Below are 17,205 nucleotides of genomic sequence, written 5' to 3' on the forward strand. Positions count from 1 at the left end.
GGGGGGGGGGGAGACTTTGTAAACTAACGTATTGAGATGGAGGCCTGCATTGGCATGCCGTCACTACCAAGTAATTAGGCCATCATGGAGTAAACGGGATAAGGTGTAATTAATAATTATTCAAGATTGCCATCGTCACGGTAATTGCTCAAAGCCGGTGGCTGTCAACTGACAAATCAACACCCATAATGCTTTGATCTTTAATTGCAACGGGCTTAGCGTGGGTCAGATGAAATGGAAGATCCATGGCATCCATGTATGTACAAGGCTTTACTCTGTAGAGCTCTTGTTGTTTGGTTTTCTAGAGGTTGCATCTCCTGGCGTTAAACTTTTGGTTGCTGTAGCACGTTGTTGTGTTTCGGATCCTGATAAAGAATACCATTCACGATAGTAGGTCTCAGCCGCGTTCTGCAACTTATCAATGCTCAACACTTGCAAGACAATTAATTACATGCATTGATCGTCTACAAGACACTTAATAGATCGTCTTCAGGAGGCCCCCAGGAATCGCCTCCCCCTGTCTTGGCCTGTTCTGTCCGTCCCGTGTTGAATCCAGGTCAAGGCCAGGGAGCCAGGGAGCCCCTAAAAGAAAAGAAAAAAAGCTTCTAGTGCCGTCCACCTCATCATCCCTTCCCCTAGGTGCCCGTAGCCCAAGGCCCATCAGATTCAGCTAGCGCTGCCCATCCCGGCACGCGGCGTCTTCTCCCACTGGCCACGTTGTAAGCTGGCGCTTGCCCTTGACCTGAAATGTTTCCCCCTGGGCCCTGGGGCCTCTCTGTGCTGATCCATGATGAGATCCTGGTTCCATAAAGACATGAGGTGATGTGTGGTGACACTCTTGAGGTGCTGTATCCTATCAGTGGGGGGCGGGCGTCACTTCCAGAGGTTCCATGATTTAGGTAAACTTGACCTGAATCTCGAGCTCCATACCTTTTCACCATTCCCTTTACCTAGTACCTACACCTGCACTGCACTTACACTCTCACCTACCTACATCACTCATCCATCTTCCCCCCATTTCTTCTTTTGATTCATCGTCTGTCCCTCTTCTTTCTCGAAAGCCTTTGTAGCGTTGGGGTCGTATCTTGAATATATACATCCACCTAATAGACAATCTACCTTTCTCCGTCCTCCAGACCAGCAGCTCCAGAACCGCATGCATACTCTGCGAATACGATACGATTACTGTTTGCTTCGCCTCGAATTCTAGGCCGACCCAATTCTTGAACGACCTCCCCACTTTCGAATTTGCGACACCTCTGCGCCAGCTATTGAGTCGACTTTAATCGCATTGCGATTCGACGACCTGGCCCTCGTCCTGCGGACGCTCGATGCATTTGCGCCTTGACACCAAGCTCATGATCGCACTTTCGACTTCCTACCTCTGAACAAACTATGTGGCGGCGCACATATCTTACTCTCGTCCTTATCAGGCTGTGGTTTGCGCTTTCACCCAGCTATCTACACCCGGACGAGAACTTCCAAGGTCCTGAGGTCATCGCTGGTACGTCGCTCGCTCCCGGAAGTATTTGGGGACTACGGCGCACAGCAGAGCGCTCCCCCAAACACCAGTGCGGTGCGATATAGATGCGTTCACGATCTACCTGCATGCCACGTTCGTACTACTGGGAATACTGTCACTAACCATTGAAATTAGGACAAATCTTTAGCTATCCCGTTCGTCACACATGGGAATTCACGAGCGAAAACCCTATCCGAAGCGTCTTTCCGTTATGGCCTGTCTACGGTCTTCCTATGCTTCTTCTCCGATGGCTATGGATCGGCAATGGACAAGATGGCGAGATTCCACCTATTGCGGTTTTCTGGACGTTGCGCGTTCTCATGTTTGCCATCAGCTTCGTTCTTGAAGACTGGGCGTTGCACGAGTTGATCCCCTCGCCGAAGCACCGCCGTGTTGCCGTTCTCCTAGTCGCATCGTCCTACGTGACTTGGACCTACCAGACACACACGTTCTCAAATTCAGTAGAAACACTTGTTGTTGCGTGGAGTCTTGTTCTGATCCAGCGAGTTGCTGACCCACGGGTTCGTTACTGCACACCATCACCACTAACAGGGATATCAGCTGACAAAATTCAACCCACAGCAACGGTCATGTGTTTTATCTGCCACAGTACTTGGAATAGTTGCAGTGTTTGGTGTATTCAACCGAATCACATTCCCAGCGTTTCTTGTCGTCCCAGGCCTTCGATTGCTTCCAGTATTCTGGAAAAGGTGAGTCACCTATTTGCGCTTGGCGGGGAATATATGCACATGCACATGCTAATACATCCAAGGCCTACTTCTCTCGTATGTTTGACCCTAGCTGCAGCAGTGACAACTGTCATCGCAATCGGTCTAGACACCGCATTTTACCTGCCAGATTCTGTCACATGGACCGACTTGATCCATAGGCCAGTGATCACCCCTCTTAACAACTTCAAGTACAACTCAGCAACCGAGAATCTGGCCCAGCATGGCCTTCATCCTTGGTACCAGCACTTGGTGGGGAATTTACCATTGCTGCTGGGACCAGCTGCCGCATTATTGGTAATTAGGCCCAAGCCCTCCATCCGACTCTGGTCTGCAATGTCTGGATTAGTTGTTTTATCGGCGTTCCAGCATCAAGAAGCGAGGTTTCTACTGCCGACAGTACCGCTATTTCTGTCGTCGATCCGAATGCCTCGAAACCAAACAGTTTTTTACATCTTTACAGCAGTTTGGATCGGCTTTAACCTTGTTCTTGGCTCATTGATGGGTATCTACCACCAGGGAGGAGTGGTGCCGGGGCAGGTCTTCCTGAGTCAGCAACCAGATGCGACTCAGGCGATCTGGTGGAAGACTTATACACCGCCTATCTGGCTTTTGAATGGCAAGAATGAATTCTTGACGACTCGAGACGTTATGGGTCTCAAGGGTGAGTTACTCCTGGAGCAACTCAGTCAACTCGCTACATGCGACACTCCCGCCGACAGACGAAACCAGGAGTATCTGAAGGAGAAGAACGGCACATATCTCATCGCCCCAGCATCAGCGACGTGGCTGGATCCCTACCTATCTAACAAGGGCTTGGAGGGGCTACGATTTAGAGAGGTTTGGCGTTACAGGAAACATTTGAACCTGGACGATTTGGACTTCGGGGACGATGGCGTTTGGGACACCCTGGCCAGGGTTATTGGGCGACGGGGGCTCGTCGCTTGGAGGGTAACAAAAAGTTGTCCAAAGTGAAAAAAAGGGGGCACGAATCTTTTCCTTTGTCACGAATGAATTAGAACATTAATGACGATCCATTTTTTTCTGGACTCATGGGGCAAATCCTATGAATATTCCATTTTCATATCTCCACTGACGGCTCATTGAAATTAGCATCAATCATCTGAAATATCCTGAATATTTGCAATACGCATTTCTTCCCCCACCAAGAGGCTTCGCTTATACAACCCTGCTTATACCCCCGCAATAAATGTGTCGGAGATTGTCACTACGTATATGTAAATAAATAAAAAGCGGCTCGCGTCATTGAAGTCGCTTGACAGGGATTTAGAAGCGAGCCAAATCAAATCCAACGGTTGATGTGTTATTTTGGCTTGAACCGTGCTATTTATCCGATTATCGGCTATTAGCTTGAGCATTCACATGTAAAATATGTTTTACTTCCTCAGCATTTGATGCAGACATGTTTGAGACCCTCATTACTGAACGTGGTTTGAAGCATACAGTTTCAAGAAATAGATATTTCTCCAACACAAAGCACAAACACGATTTAGCTTGTTAACTAACACCAGTGCACCGAGCTACAAACCCGGCCGAGCTCTATTAGAAAACTCGGGTTTAATTACGTCACTTTCACTATTATCAATGTCTTAAAACGTTTTTGGTTTGTCTCGGTTGTGTTTATTTTTCCTGCCATCCTAGTCTAAGCTGTACGGTCCGCATTTCGGCGAACTCAGTTGCCGAACCATCTCAGGCAAAGGCCAAAGAAACACGCTTAGTACAGGCGCTTGGGGGGAGACATGGAAGCCTTGATGGTAAGGCTTCCAACGTTCTGCCAGCCCTTCTTGAGAAGGGAGACAAGGTAGTTGATGGCCAACATGATGTTACCAACAAGCTGCTCCTGGGTCATCTCGACGTTGCCGACGGCGACGCCCATGCAGAGAACCTTCTTGAGCTGGAACTTGATGGTGCTCTTAACCTCGTTGATACGTCCGGTGAGATCATCGGCGTGAGAAACGGGGGTAGGGAACTTTCCGGCCTTGGACAGACCAGGACCCAAGAGACGGGGGATCTGCTTGATCAGAGCCTCGGAAGCGACGAAAGCATCGTACTTGCGAGCGAGCTTCTTGATGAGCTTCTTGTTCTTGTTGAGCTTCTTCAAGTCATCAGCGGACATGGCGTCAACACCACTATAAATATTTGTCAGACTCCACTTCTTCAGAACATTTCAGAACAGCTCCTTACCCGTGCTTGGCTCGGTCGATATCGTGCTGGTCACCAAGAATGCAGATGGACATGTTGGGGCGAGGAATGGAGGGGAGACGGATGGAGCCAGAGAAACGCTTGTCTCTGTAGAGAAATTAGCCATTGAAGAAGGTGTATTCATTTCGTTGAGAGCTACCTCTGGGGGTCGTAGTTCTTCAGGCCGATCTGAAGCTCGACGGTCTCGAGGAAGTTTCGCTTCTTGGTCTCATTGGAGTACTCAAGGAGCTCTCCGACCTGGGTTCGGACATTAGCTGCATCGCGGTTAGCAGTCTGCTAAAAATGAAGATATTCTCTGGATGAATGTGTCGTACCGACTGTGATTTTAGACATTTTGGCAGTCTCCCAATAGATAGGCGTATAATCTAATGGTGATCAGAACGTGGGTTGAGGAAAAGAATCTTTCCAGCGGGCGATTTTTCGATTTAGTGGGAAAGTGCGCAGGTAAGTGGGGCTCGGAAGGGCAGATTTTCCTCACGACAACTTTCACGTGATTGAAACTTTGAGAGCTAACCTATGGCACTCGGTCGAAGTCAGTCAAGCTTTTGCGAGGACGATTTAATCAGGCGAAGGAGAATCTAAGAGAATCTGGGACTTGATCAGATTTCTGGGGATTTTGCTTGTTTTTTTCAGGCATTGAAATCGCTCGGTGTTGTACCACGCTCCGCAACTGCAGGTTCAACCACCAAAATGAAAGATACGTCCCAGCAAGTTGACGACTTAATCGCCAACTCGAATCATATCTCAAAATGGGTCGAGGAACAGCCGAGTGAAGACCAGGCAAGGTGCGCAATTCTTCCAAGACCATTTTGATGTAAATATTCTAAGAAAAATCATCTGTAGTTGGGCTCAGTCAATTTTCACAAAACTCCTTGAAGGCGCTGCTCAACCTAGAGGATCTTCAGGCAACTCGTGTGTGAAACTCTGTGGTTTTGTCGAACAGTCGTCAAAGTCGCAATCTCAGAGCCTGAGACTCTGGGCGTATTCTAGAGACGTCACTATCAAGCTCTTCAACTTTTATGTTGAGTGGAATGAGTCGGATAATCACCGTTCCATGAAGCTTGTTCTTGATTTGCTTCCTCAGCTCATCAGGAGAAACCCGGACGAACAAGCAGGCCAAGCGACCAAAGCAGCCATCTTGGACAACCTGGTATCTGTCGTAACTGGAAAGTCATCCAAGCCTCTGGCCAAGTCTGCTATCAAGGCATTGGATCACCTCCTTACCAAGGATATTGTCACCCTGGATGAGATACGTTCCAGCTATGTCACTCTCCAACAAAAGAATAACTCGAACGATCCTTTGGATGCGTGGAAGCCATTCATTTTCGAATTGTTCCATTGGATGACGCTTCACTTTGTCTGCCCTACGGCAGGAAGATTTATCGTCAGCTTATACCGTGGTCTACGAAGCCAAGACCAACAAGACACACAAGTTCAGCTGAGCATCGAGACATGGCACAAATGGCTTCTCGAGGCCGTCAACGAGGAGCCGTCGATTTTGGAGTCTGTGAAGAACTATATTTTCTTACCCCTTTTCAAGGCCGACAAGGCAGAAGCCTTGGGCTTTTTGAAGAGAATGAACGAAAATGAAGCAGTCTCTGCAGGAGATGAGATTGATCTTAACCTCCCAGCTTTGTTACAACTGGCTGCACTTGAGATTGGCAAGAAGGTTGGTCTGGTGGAAGAGCCCGGTACGTTCATGGATGTGCTATTTACTGGTCCCTACTAATAGTGATCATAGCGCTGGGGGACGACAAGTCTGTAGACAGCGACTCATCGATTGTACTTGACGAAAAGGTGCTCGAAAGTGTTCTGGCTCACCCATCTCACGAAGTTCGATCACTGGCTCTGTCACTACTGATGAGTTCACCATCAACAACACGACCATACTCGTCAACGGCTCTTTCTCTGCTGCGAAAGCATTTGGCAACATACTTTGCTGATTCGGATGCCAAGTTCCGAAATGAAGTGGCTGGCAAGGTGAGAGATATGTTCAAGAGAGTTCGTGGTGCTATATTCGTGCTCAAGAAGAGCATCCCAAGAGCAGCTGCCCGCAAGCAAAAGGAGCAGCCAGGACAAACACAAGAGTCTCAACACATCCTATATCGAACCAATTTGATTTCGCTCCCGGAAGCCCAGCTGGTCCACTGCCTGGAATACCACGAGAAGTTCCTCTCCTGGTATATGAGCTTCTTGTGTAGCGAGTTGACACCCACCGCGTCTTACCAACGGCACAGCGCTTCGCTCAAGGCAGTCACCTTCATTCTTCGAATGGAGGGAGAAAAATCAAAGACGTGGGAGACTGCGGATGATCAGACACTTTTCTTCGATCAGTTCGGTGGTTCATGGCTCCGAGCGTTATCTGACCTGATCATGGACCCCTTTGACGATATTCGAAGCCATGCAGCTACTGTAATGAAATGGATCTTCTCGGACAGCCGTTACAGGAACTTCCATCTCATGGCTCAGCAGGACAAGATGAGCCCCGCTGAAGAGCTTACCGAATTGCTGAAGCGATCTGAAGAGCTTGCCCACAAGACCGCCCGAGCTGATCATTCAGACGGTGTAGCTAGAGTATCCCAGCTATTGTACCGATTCTCCGAGAAGGAGGAGCAACGTGTTGCTCTTCTTTCAAAGCTAATTGGCGGTCTTGAGGGTCGGTTAGGGGTGGCTGAGAAAGACCTCGGCAGAGCAGTGCTAGACGCGCCGCTCCACGGAGATTTTGCATCTCTGTGCTACATGTGGCAGGTAGTTTCAGAGCTCCAATTCTCCGAGAGTGAGTTGCAGTCCGTACAAGCTCTTCAGGAGACTCTTGTTACCTGCTGTGAGCGGGTTTGGGCAGCTGTTCGTGACATTCTCTGCGACGACTCGCCCGAGGGCCATCTTCCCCAGGAGCTGGAGGAGGTTGACGGCATCGACACAAAGGATGTGCTAAGCTATAGCTTCCGATCAGTTCACGAAGCAAGGTTAGTTGTCAAAGATCTTTACTGTACTCGATTGGCTAACAAACGGCAGTAACCTTATGAGAATTTTGATTATGTCTATTAAGCAACGATCTCGCCAAGGCAGAATTTGCCCATCTAGAGAGGCTTATGAAAGGATAGGAAACCTGTCCTTCACCCAACTCGCCACTCTTAGACATCGAGGCGCTTTCACTACCGTCGCCTTGACATTCTCAACATGCTGCCAGCTGGTTAAGCATTTAAGCCAGGGAGAAGATGATGCTGCAAGCGGCACAACTCTGCTCGAGAAATGGTACTCTGTAAGTCAAATATCCGCGACAATCAATTTCTCTTCGCAAATAGAGCGTGCCGATTCTGAGAGACATTAAAACTGACTCGCAAAAGGGTACCTTAGAAGCCATCAATGCTCAAGTGTCAACGACTCGACGCTCTGCTGGTATCCCTGCCATGATGACAGGCGTTCTCTCCGCCAACGCTGCTAAGCCCTCTTTTGAACAAGTCATGTCAGAACTTATGGCAATCGCCAGTCAAGAAGCCCGTGTTACCGAGACAGATGGCTCAAATCTCCCTCAAGTCCACGCTTACAACTGTTTGAAGGAGATTTTCAAGAGCTCTTTCTTGACGTCCATTGGAAATAAGTCTGAGAAGTTCCTACCGCAATGTCTCGAGCTGGCAGCGAATGGCCTCAAGTCTGAGCTCTGGGCGATTCGAAACTGTGGCTTGATTCTTCTTCGCAGTCTCATTGATTGTCTTTTCGGCTCCCACCAGAGCAAGGCCACCATGGAGGCAGGTTGGGATGGAAAAGCCAACCGCATCGCTTACCACCGCTATCCATCTTTGCCCACGACTCTACTTCACCTCCTCAAGTCGGGACACCAGATGATGGCTTCCATTGCCGCAAGTTCAGCAGCAGCAGAGTCAGTCTTCCCAGCACTCGATATCATTCGAAGAGCTGGCCCACCCGAAGTCCTCCGCGAGGAACTCCAGATTCACATTGCCAAGTACTTGGCTAGTCCTGTGTGGCATGTTCGTGAGATTGCGGCTCGAACTCTCTGCTCCTGTCTTCTACATGCCCAGTGGCTTGATGCTATTACTAGTTTAGCTGCCGCGTCTGTTCGTTCTCAAATTGGAAATGTCCAGAACCACGTCCATGGTGTTCTCCTGGCACTCAAGTACACTATTGACCGATTGAGCGAGGTTATGCCCGAACGACTACAGCGTAAGATAAACTACAATTACACATCAGATTCTAGTACTAACAAAAGAACAGAGGATACACCTAAACTGTCCGGATTCCTGATTGAGTACTGGCGTGAGATTCAGGTCCTTGATTCCCCTGAAATTCCTGCCACATACCTCGAAGTCGTGAACTTGGTACGAGCTCTTCCTCGGCCTGGTGCCGTTGAGCGTCTCCAATTCGAGTTCCCAGTCTTTAACAAGCGGGAAGGCGCTTTACTCAGAGCACAGCGTGTGATCCATGAAGTACACTCTATTGCCGAGGGCAGTGGCCAGGTCGAGGACATCAACGCCCTACTTCTCAGCAAGACTATGGGTGTTAACACTATAGTCGCCGGCCTCGAGACTATCCCCAAGCTCTGGAACATCTCTCGCCTTTCAGAGCAAGAGGTAAACCAGTTCTGCAACCTTTACCGTGATGTTTGTCTCAAGATTGGCCCCGCAGAGCCTCGTGTTATTGCTTTGCAAAATCTTACCGACATTCTCGACCAAGTCATCAAGAGCGGAAACTTTGATCTGGTCTCAGCAGACTTGCTTTCGCAGGTCTGGAACAGTCTCCCCCTGAGCCTTCTGAACCCGGCGCTCGCAAACGCCATTGTCAGAATTAGTGGCTGTATCACAGCCATACTGAGCAAGACAAAGGCCATCTCTGCAGAAGGCGTCAAGAATTGGGGCCACATGGTCGCTGACGCTGGTACGGATGACAAGGTAAGACAAAAGTTGGGCTCAAATTTTAGTCTTTGCTAACTTTATAAAGGATTTCGATACTCGTTTAGCTACTGTTGAATCCCTTTGTTCATTCTTCAACAGTATTGGAACAGAGCAATCTTGGGCTGGCGAAGAACATCTTCCTGCCATCCTCGCCCTCTACGATTCCCTCAACGACGATGACGATGAAATCCGCGACGCTGGAACTGCCGCTGTCAAGAGTATTCTGGGTCAAGCCCTCGTCCCCATCGAAGCTGCCAATCGTCTCCTCTCATGGCTTGCACAACGGTTCAGTAACAACCTCATATTCCGCCAGATAATCGTGAGTCGTATTATGGGCGACACACGATACCCAAGCCCAGAGTTGAACGTCATCCCTGTCAAGGATCAACTACAAGAGGCGATGAAGTTTGATGACTCCCTTTTCGTGATCGAAGAACAGAATCTCTTCGTTGACGAGGTCAGAGAGACACAGAGATGGATTTCTGTCTATGAAAGCCTTGAGTGGGACTTCGATTCTACTCTTGAAGCGTTGACAACGTGGACAAGCGCAGGCCTGGAAGCAACACAAAGTCTGGCAAGTCAAGAAGATGGACCTCTTGGGTACGCATCAAAGCCAGAGGTCTTTGCTATCTTGTCGCGGGTTATCCGTACATCTGCTGCCTTGACAAGACACCACGCCAATGCCGAGTTTTGTGAGAGTATCAACATGTCAAGCAGCGCTCTACATAATGGACAGAGACACATGTCAGGTCTTTTATTACAGCCTCTTGAGAAGATAACACAAGTATAGAGAAAAAACCGAGTAACAGCGGGAAAAAAGTAATGATTTGATGATATTTGTATTTTATCGAAATAAGTGCACCTCAACGCCATGCAGTAAAACAGTGATGCGTGCCGCATGTGGATAGTAGTAGTCGTCCATCATAACCTCCCCCCCCTATCTAGTAGGACTGAATATTTAACAATGGTATCTCAAATTTCTGTGTTGGCTCGCTGTAGGCTTTTGACAGACGACGCTGGAGAATCAACGCCGTCCAGCAAACCGTTCTTACCCAATTTGCGAACAAGCATTGTGTTTTGTGCCTGCAACTCTCCGACTTGGCCTTCAAGAAGTTCAATCTGACGCTGAGCGACATCTCTCTCTGCACGTACGCGCTCGAGCTCAAGAGACAGGTTGTTCTTCTCCTCCTGCTCGGCCGCTTTGCGTCGTCGCTCTTCAGCCTTGCGTTGATCTCGCTCACGCTTCTCCTCGAGCTTACGCATTTCGCGTCGATACTTTTCCTCCTGTTTGGCTACCTCCTTTTCATGCTTCTCGCGCAGCTTGGCCAGCACAGCAGCATCCTTCTCCTTATCACCGACAAGCTTGCTTTGCCGACGTTCCTCTATGCGGGCCAGCTTCTCATCGAGCTTCTTCTTCTTGTGCTCAAGCTTCTTAAGCTCTTTGTCGGCCAGCGACTGTTGTGGATTGGAGTGGGAAGTTTCAGAGTGCGACTCAACTGCGCTTCCATTTGCCTTGCCCTCAGCGGTCACACTCTTCTCCAGCGCAGACGCAAAGCTCCGGATCGAAGAGGTATCGCTATCGACCTCATGGTGGTGCTCTTCAGCAATGGCATGAATGTCCGATCCATTAGTATCCGAGGACGCCATGTCAGACCCAGTTCCCCAAGTCTTCAATAAGCTAGTAGGAATGTAAGAGCTGGCAGCACCTATGGCACCAGTTATAACGCCATACAGGCCATTGCTTCCAGGGAATGGGTCGTCTTGGTTCTGCAAATTGACAGTCTTAACTTTATTCGCTTCGATGTTAGTTGTAGGGGCTGGTGTAGTTGAAGGCTGTCGCTTTTCTGACACAGGTGCTTCAGTGCCTCCGGCTGTCTTTGGAGCCGCAGCAGGTTCTTCAGGCTCTGCAAAACCATGCGCTGCTTTCGAAGTCACCCACTTAAGGAACTTGCCAGCATCACCGACGATTCCTGGTGGCGTTCCCTTCTCGATAAGAAAACGTGGGACACTACCACCAGGATCACTACGGGTAACCATGAGCCACTCAACAGCCGTAGGAGGTTTGTTGAGAGGTTTCGGCTCAGTGCCGGGGTTTTGGCTTAATAACTTGTTCTCGTCTCGTTCGAGTAAATCGGCCGACGACAGTGATCTCCTGGATGCAAAGTTGTCGATAGGGACTTCACGAATGACCTCAACCGATTCGTAGTAACCACGGATGATACCCTGACGAGGAGGGCATTCGGGGTGCTCGCACGGCTTTGATACTATCATATACTGCCGAAGAGGGCGTGATCCCTGGCCGGGGCTTACGGAGGTCTCGGAAGTCAAAAGTAGCGTCACAAAGTCTCGTGGGGCAGTCGGGCCTGGGAACTGGGCAGATAGTTGAAAGACTATTGGGTGTTAGCTGCCGAAGTATTCGTGTACAGATCGTATGACTCGACTTACCTTGTAGGTGGCCATGATCGCCGATGGTCTTCTCCTCAACCCGCTTATCGGCACCAATGCCACGAATGTTACCACTGCCAGGAGCACCTTGAACCTTCATCGTCTCCGAAAACTCAACTGAAAGGCCCTTCTTCCAGTCGTCAAACGAGAGTCCCTCATGTACACTTCTTCGGGCAAACCATGCGCCTCGTCCATCTTTGGCGCCAAGCTTGTAGACGTTGATCCCAAGAGGATTATCTTTGGCGTTAACTTTGATCTCCTTCCACTCCTTCTGTAGATCTTGCGAATGGCTGATAGCTTCGGCCGTCTGTCGTAGCGTCAGAGCTCGCTTGGCCTCTGGAGCTGAAGCCGCTGATTCCGTCTTCGAACGTGCGCGCCCTCCGGTGGTTGAGGATTCCTTTGGTGCTGGGCCCGGAATAGATTCTACAACAGTCTGTGTCTCGGAGAAGATGTCGGCGATGAATTCGTTGAGATCATCTTGGGGCACCTGTTCCCACTCGACAGGACCCATGGCCCCGAGAGGTTCATGGTGAGTACCCCCCATACTTGGTGATATTCGGTGTGGATGTAGTTGTTGATGCGGATTATGGACAGTGTAAGAGTTGAGAGTAGCGGCGTACTTGCTTCCTGGAAGAAGAACAGAGTATCGCAAATTATAGAACAGTCGAGATTAAAACAAGGAAGCAGGGATTTGTTTCAGTTGAAAAGATGAAGACGTCAGAAGGAGGCTAAGATGAGATATGGCCAAGAGAACCAACCCGAATAAAGAAAGAAACCAAGAAGGCCTTTTACTTATTCGGACTCAATCGGTCATGATCAACTGCCGTCATTCCCGAATCCGCGTATTGACGTCACCTAAACGACAAACCTTCAGTGGCCAAGCCCTACGCTTCCACTATAACTTAGTGCCCGCCGAGCGACCCGCCGCTGTTGCTACATTCGGAATTCTCGGATATAGACTAACTGGAGGCTCCCAGACACCCCCGGATCATCTCATCCTGGTGGCAGACGCGAAATAAGAGAGAGACGGGATGAATTATGCATATTCACACTGCATTGCATGTACTTACAATGAGTAAGCAACTTCTAGAACACTCTAGATAGTACAAAGTAAGCATACCCAACTACTTCATGACAGATGAAATTTGTTATCTATGTAAAGGTGGGAGGGAGAGCTCTATTCACCTCTCAAATATCTGCGTGTACAGCTGCTAAATAATATTACTCTGCTACTCATATACGGTGTGATTACAAAACAGACAGCTTTCGCCCCTTCATCACAACTTGGTAGTCCTGCTTACAGCTTCCGCAGTAACTATCTCGCCATTCCTCAAGGACTTGTCGTCTCTGAGCTGGTATAGGCTCCGTAACCTTTTGCGGCCCCTTAGACCCCTTGCCATTTTCGGATCCTTTCTTTCGTCCCTTTGTCTCGTCTTGTTGATCGAGCATAGCATCTAGGTCTTCACAGAGGAGCTTTTCATCAACGAGCCAATTCTCCCACTCCGATTGAAGCATCTCTCGCTCGATACTGTTGACTACCCTCATAGCAACCAGTAAATCATGTCGATACGTCCCCAGACGTTGCCTTGTTCGTCGAAGTCGGCGCGCTGTAGCACGGCTCGTAGGCGAAGCCAAGCTGGCCCCAGCATCTTCCCATGGTGTATCCATGTCTGTCGTGTCCAGCAGGTCCTTGAACGTCGAAAAGCATGTGCTGTTATCGGGAAAGGATAGAGCTTGGTTGTTACCCGACGCCTCATGCAGATCAGCAAAGTAGATAGCCTTGCTCATCATGGTATTGGGCCGAATACCAACATCGCGCATGAACCCTACCGCTCTCCTCTCTTTCCACCAAACTGACGTCTCACTTGAAGTAAGCAGTAGATTAGTGAGTGTACTGAATCCAAGCAGCGCCAGAATGATCCATTGCGCAGTGATCAAGTTGAAAACATTGCGCAGGACTGCAATAGCCCACATGATGACTGATGAGACTGCACTTTCTCCAAAAGACCGAATAGTTTCAAAAACCATGGTCGTGAGAGTCCGGGGCTTGATCGCCTGCTTCTTTGCTGAGTCTGTTGCAGCTGGTGAGAAGACTACCACCTCAGTCTGCTGCCCAATCTGACCATAGACCTGGATCGCTCTATTTGTTCGGCTTCGCGTCCCGAGCTTTCGAACCTGATCTGTGGCAACCTCAGCCAGCTCCTCGGCATCACTAGCAGCGTCGTGGATTGCCTGACGGTCAATCAGGTTCTTGGATAGGGCTGGGTTCTTTGACCAATCTGTCTTGATGTATATAGCCAGCTTGCACTTGGATTTGGCTACATGGGTGATGACAACCTTTGTCACGACCTTGAACCAGGTTGAGTGAGGTAGATGCCAGGCTGTCTTGACATGTGTCACCACATACGTAACGTGGTCACTGAAGACATCAATAATTTGATAGTCGTTGACGTCGGCCGTCTTTGACCGACCCAGAACATCTTTGTAGTCAACCTTGAACTGGAAGTCACGCCTCATTCTGCCCTGATCTACCAGCACCCACGGTCCTTGGGCGATCTGCTGGGCTCGTCGCTCGAAGTACAGCTTCGGGAACACAAAACTCTTGTCACCGAATAAAACGTGAAAACATGACTTGGCACTGATTTCAAAGTGTCTCTCAGCGGCCATCTCCTTCATGCCTTCTGGCTCATAAATGACAGGACGAACTGGTAGGTGTAGTTTGTGATTATGTCGCGGGTGCGATCTTGAAGGCCGTGACGGAGGACTGAACTCCATACGACGAGCAACCGGGCGACCAGTTGACGTTCCATCATCCATTGGTGTATTTGCCGATACCTCTTCCCAGCTTTCAACACTGGGACTTGGTCGATCATACTCCTCCTTTTCGAGATTAATCAATGTGGTAATAATAGCCTCGACATCCATGGGTTCCTCAGCCTGAATATCATCAATCAAGAGATTAAGACGAGTGTGGAGGAGACCCAGGTCATCCAAGAAAACCTTGATAGTAATTCTGGTATAACCTGTCTCGTTTGCGTTCTCATTGAGGTGTAAGAAGATGAAGTCACAGTCCCTTCCTGGGGCTGCCGTCACTTCACTAATAATATCAAGGCTGATACTATAGGCAGTGACAAGTCCAATCTGTTGTCCATAAAAGTACATGTTGTCGGGTGTGACATATATACGGCCATCGCCAGCCATATCTGGTTTACCTGGACCTCGCTCAGGAGATCCAGTCCATGCAGCTCGGAAGACAAGTACCAGCTTCTCCTCCAAAGGTGCATCCGGGAACAGCAGCCTAAATTGAGCGTGCTGTGCTCGCAACTCGGAAGGATAGTTTCTAGGGAAGTATTCGCCCGTATCCTTTCGTTGCAAGCTTTGGCCGACTGTGCTTCCAGGCACGACGACACCTATAGGGTCATCTTCGTCAAGTCTAGGGAGCACAGGTTGGGCTGGTGCGTTCATGGCACCCCAGAGACTACTTCCCCAATAGTTCGCGACCACGGACGCGGGAAGCTTCCTATTGTTACCCACAGGCTGGCGATCTCCCGCTGTCAGAACGGCGATGCGACTAAGTCCAGTCATGGAGGGGGGCTTGGCTAGAGTTGCCGGGGCCAAGTTGCCAGCCTGTGTGTCAACTGACGGCAGCATGCTGGGCGTCTGTCTGAAATTCGACGTACTTGCAATTGGACCTGGGAATCCCGGTGGGAGTGTGTGGCTAGTAGCCATCATACTTGCCAATCCAGTGGTAGAGGCCGACCCTCCCTGCATTCCGTCAGGGCCTTGATTGCCAAAAGTAGCTTTGCGGTGTAGGTCGAGCTTCTGGATGATTCTGGCAGCATGCTCACGACCGCTTTCACCCTCTTCTCTGGCAAGATCTCGACTCAAAGAAGTTATAGTACGACGAGAAAGGCTGCCATTAACATCAAAGCTCTGTCGTGTGCTGAGATTGCCTTCTGGTCCAGGTACAGGCAGTGTGTTCGTGCGATCAATATTGGGAGTTGACTCGTCGTAAATACCGATTTGTGCATCCAGGGACTTGGCCGAGAACTCAGGAATGCTTGGAGGAGAGATCGAAAATGCAGGGTCAATGGATCCGGGCAAAGAAGCGTTGTTTCTGTTCATGGTGGTCTCGAAAGCGCGCTTCTTCGTGACCTCAAACACCTCCAGCCACTCCGTAAGCTCACCTTGCGTTTCAGCTTGAAGTAGGATGGTCTGGCTTTTTGTTTTGACCTCAAAGCAGAAGCGTCTGTCTTCGGCAACAGCTGGCTTTGCGTTACAGAGCAGAACGCCGATTTCATCGCCTTGCAGAACTCCCAGAGGTCCAGGTATTAACCAGCCAAAGATGCCGTCGCGGCAATAGTACCACCTCCTGATCCATGTGTGTCTTGCTGGTTTTCCTTGAAGCACTCGGAGGAACAGCCACCCTTGCTTCTCGGACACAACAGTAGCACCCTCCTCAAGACGAACGGTGATAGGACCGCGACTACCAAGAAAGGGGACGGTGGAAGTACTGTAATCCTCAAGCTCGCGGGATGGCTTAAATCCCGTGAGGGCGTTCTCTCCGATTTCTCTTCGGGCAGATTGCAACTCCCGTCTGAATACCATCTCAGACGCTCCCATCTCATTTGACCAACCCTGGATGCGCCCCATCTCCTGGTTCCAACGGCTTGTGTCGCCAGCAGCTTCTCTAGTTCGTCTCAGCTGGGCCCATCGTTCGCTGCAAATCTTAACCAACAGCTTGTCCATGCTAAAGCGCAGCTGAGGTGCAAGCTGACAGTAGTCCATCGATGCCTTGATGTACGCTTTTCGTGTCTCGAAAACGGCAAAGGCATCCTCGCGCAAGGCTGAAGGCTCTTTTGTCTTGGACTGGCTGACGTATCGAGCGAGTGTCGAGTCAAAGGTTCGTTGCGCCTGGTCCATAGCCCTCCTGCACTCCTTGAAGTTCCTGAGGTCGCTGACAATAAACTGCCGGATAGGGTCGACGACTGTCCCATCCATCTTCTTCATTGTGCTTATCATCTGTATCCAGTACTCGCGCCAGCCATCACCCACCCTCTTTAAGGCCAGAAACGTATAATCATTGTCGACAACGCCGTCAGACACCGAGGGCATCGTCTTTACGAGGAATGTATTGATGGTCTCCTCAAGGGCGAGGATATCGTGCAGGAGCTTCGAGGTGGACTGGGCGTATCCGTTCAGCCATTTTTCGATAGCATCGACTTGATCGCTAAAGTTGGCAGCGGTTACTCGAAAGGTAGGGGAGTCGAGTGCTGCTTCGTTGAGGCCGACGGGGATAGCGCGGCCAGCCTGGTTGGCCACTGCTGGCGGGGAGTCAGGCTGTGATTCGGGCATTATAAGAAATAATTATGTTGGA

General features: G+C 49.7%; 5 protein-coding genes across 5 annotated transcripts; 2 read left to right on the forward strand and 3 right to left on the reverse strand.

The window, feature by feature from the left end:
* Positions 1-1,395: 1,395 nt before the first annotated feature.
* Positions 1,396-3,225, forward strand: FPSE_04803 (uncharacterized protein; the record flags this gene model as incomplete). The annotated part of the gene is made up of 4 exons (XM_009257921.1): positions 1,396-1,504; positions 1,658-2,043; positions 2,105-2,232; positions 2,295-3,225. 4 exons carry the CDS (start codon positions 1,396-1,398, stop codon positions 3,223-3,225), a joined length of 1,554 nt encoding a protein of 517 aa, XP_009256196.1.
* Positions 3,226-3,985: 760 nt separating this feature from the next.
* FPSE_04802 (uncharacterized protein) lies at positions 3,986-4,806 on the reverse strand (the record flags this gene model as incomplete). The annotated part of the gene is made up of 4 exons (XM_009257920.1): positions 3,986-4,400; positions 4,456-4,560; positions 4,613-4,727; positions 4,788-4,806. The coding sequence occupies 4 exons, from the start codon at positions 4,804-4,806 to the stop codon at positions 3,986-3,988; spliced, it is 654 nt and encodes a 217-aa protein (XP_009256195.1).
* Positions 4,807-5,163: 357 nt separating this feature from the next.
* On the forward strand, positions 5,164-10,173 carry FPSE_04801 (uncharacterized protein; the record flags this gene model as incomplete). The annotated part of the gene is made up of 7 exons (XM_009257919.1): positions 5,164-5,258; positions 5,317-6,164; positions 6,215-7,439; positions 7,489-7,735; positions 7,821-8,655; positions 8,707-9,380; positions 9,430-10,173. The coding sequence occupies 7 exons, from the start codon at positions 5,164-5,166 to the stop codon at positions 10,171-10,173; spliced, it is 4,668 nt and encodes a 1,555-aa protein (XP_009256194.1).
* A 182-nt stretch (positions 10,174-10,355) lies between these two features.
* Positions 10,356-12,372, reverse strand: FPSE_04800 (uncharacterized protein; the record flags this gene model as incomplete). The annotated part of the gene is made up of 2 exons (XM_009257918.1): positions 10,356-11,773; positions 11,829-12,372. 2 exons carry the CDS (start codon positions 12,370-12,372, stop codon positions 10,356-10,358), a joined length of 1,962 nt encoding a protein of 653 aa, XP_009256193.1.
* A 704-nt stretch (positions 12,373-13,076) lies between these two features.
* FPSE_04799 (uncharacterized protein) lies at positions 13,077-17,183 on the reverse strand (the record flags this gene model as incomplete). Its single annotated transcript, XM_009257917.1, has 1 exon — positions 13,077-17,183. The coding sequence occupies one exon, from the start codon at positions 17,181-17,183 to the stop codon at positions 13,077-13,079; it is 4,107 nt and encodes a 1,368-aa protein (XP_009256192.1).
* Between the last annotated feature and the right edge of the window lie 22 nt (positions 17,184-17,205).

The sequence above is a fragment of the Fusarium pseudograminearum genome, chromosome 4 (genome assembly GCF_000303195.2).
Source record: "Fusarium pseudograminearum CS3096 chromosome 4, whole genome shotgun sequence".
NCBI classification, from domain to species: domain Eukaryota; kingdom Fungi; phylum Ascomycota; class Sordariomycetes; order Hypocreales; family Nectriaceae; genus Fusarium; species Fusarium pseudograminearum.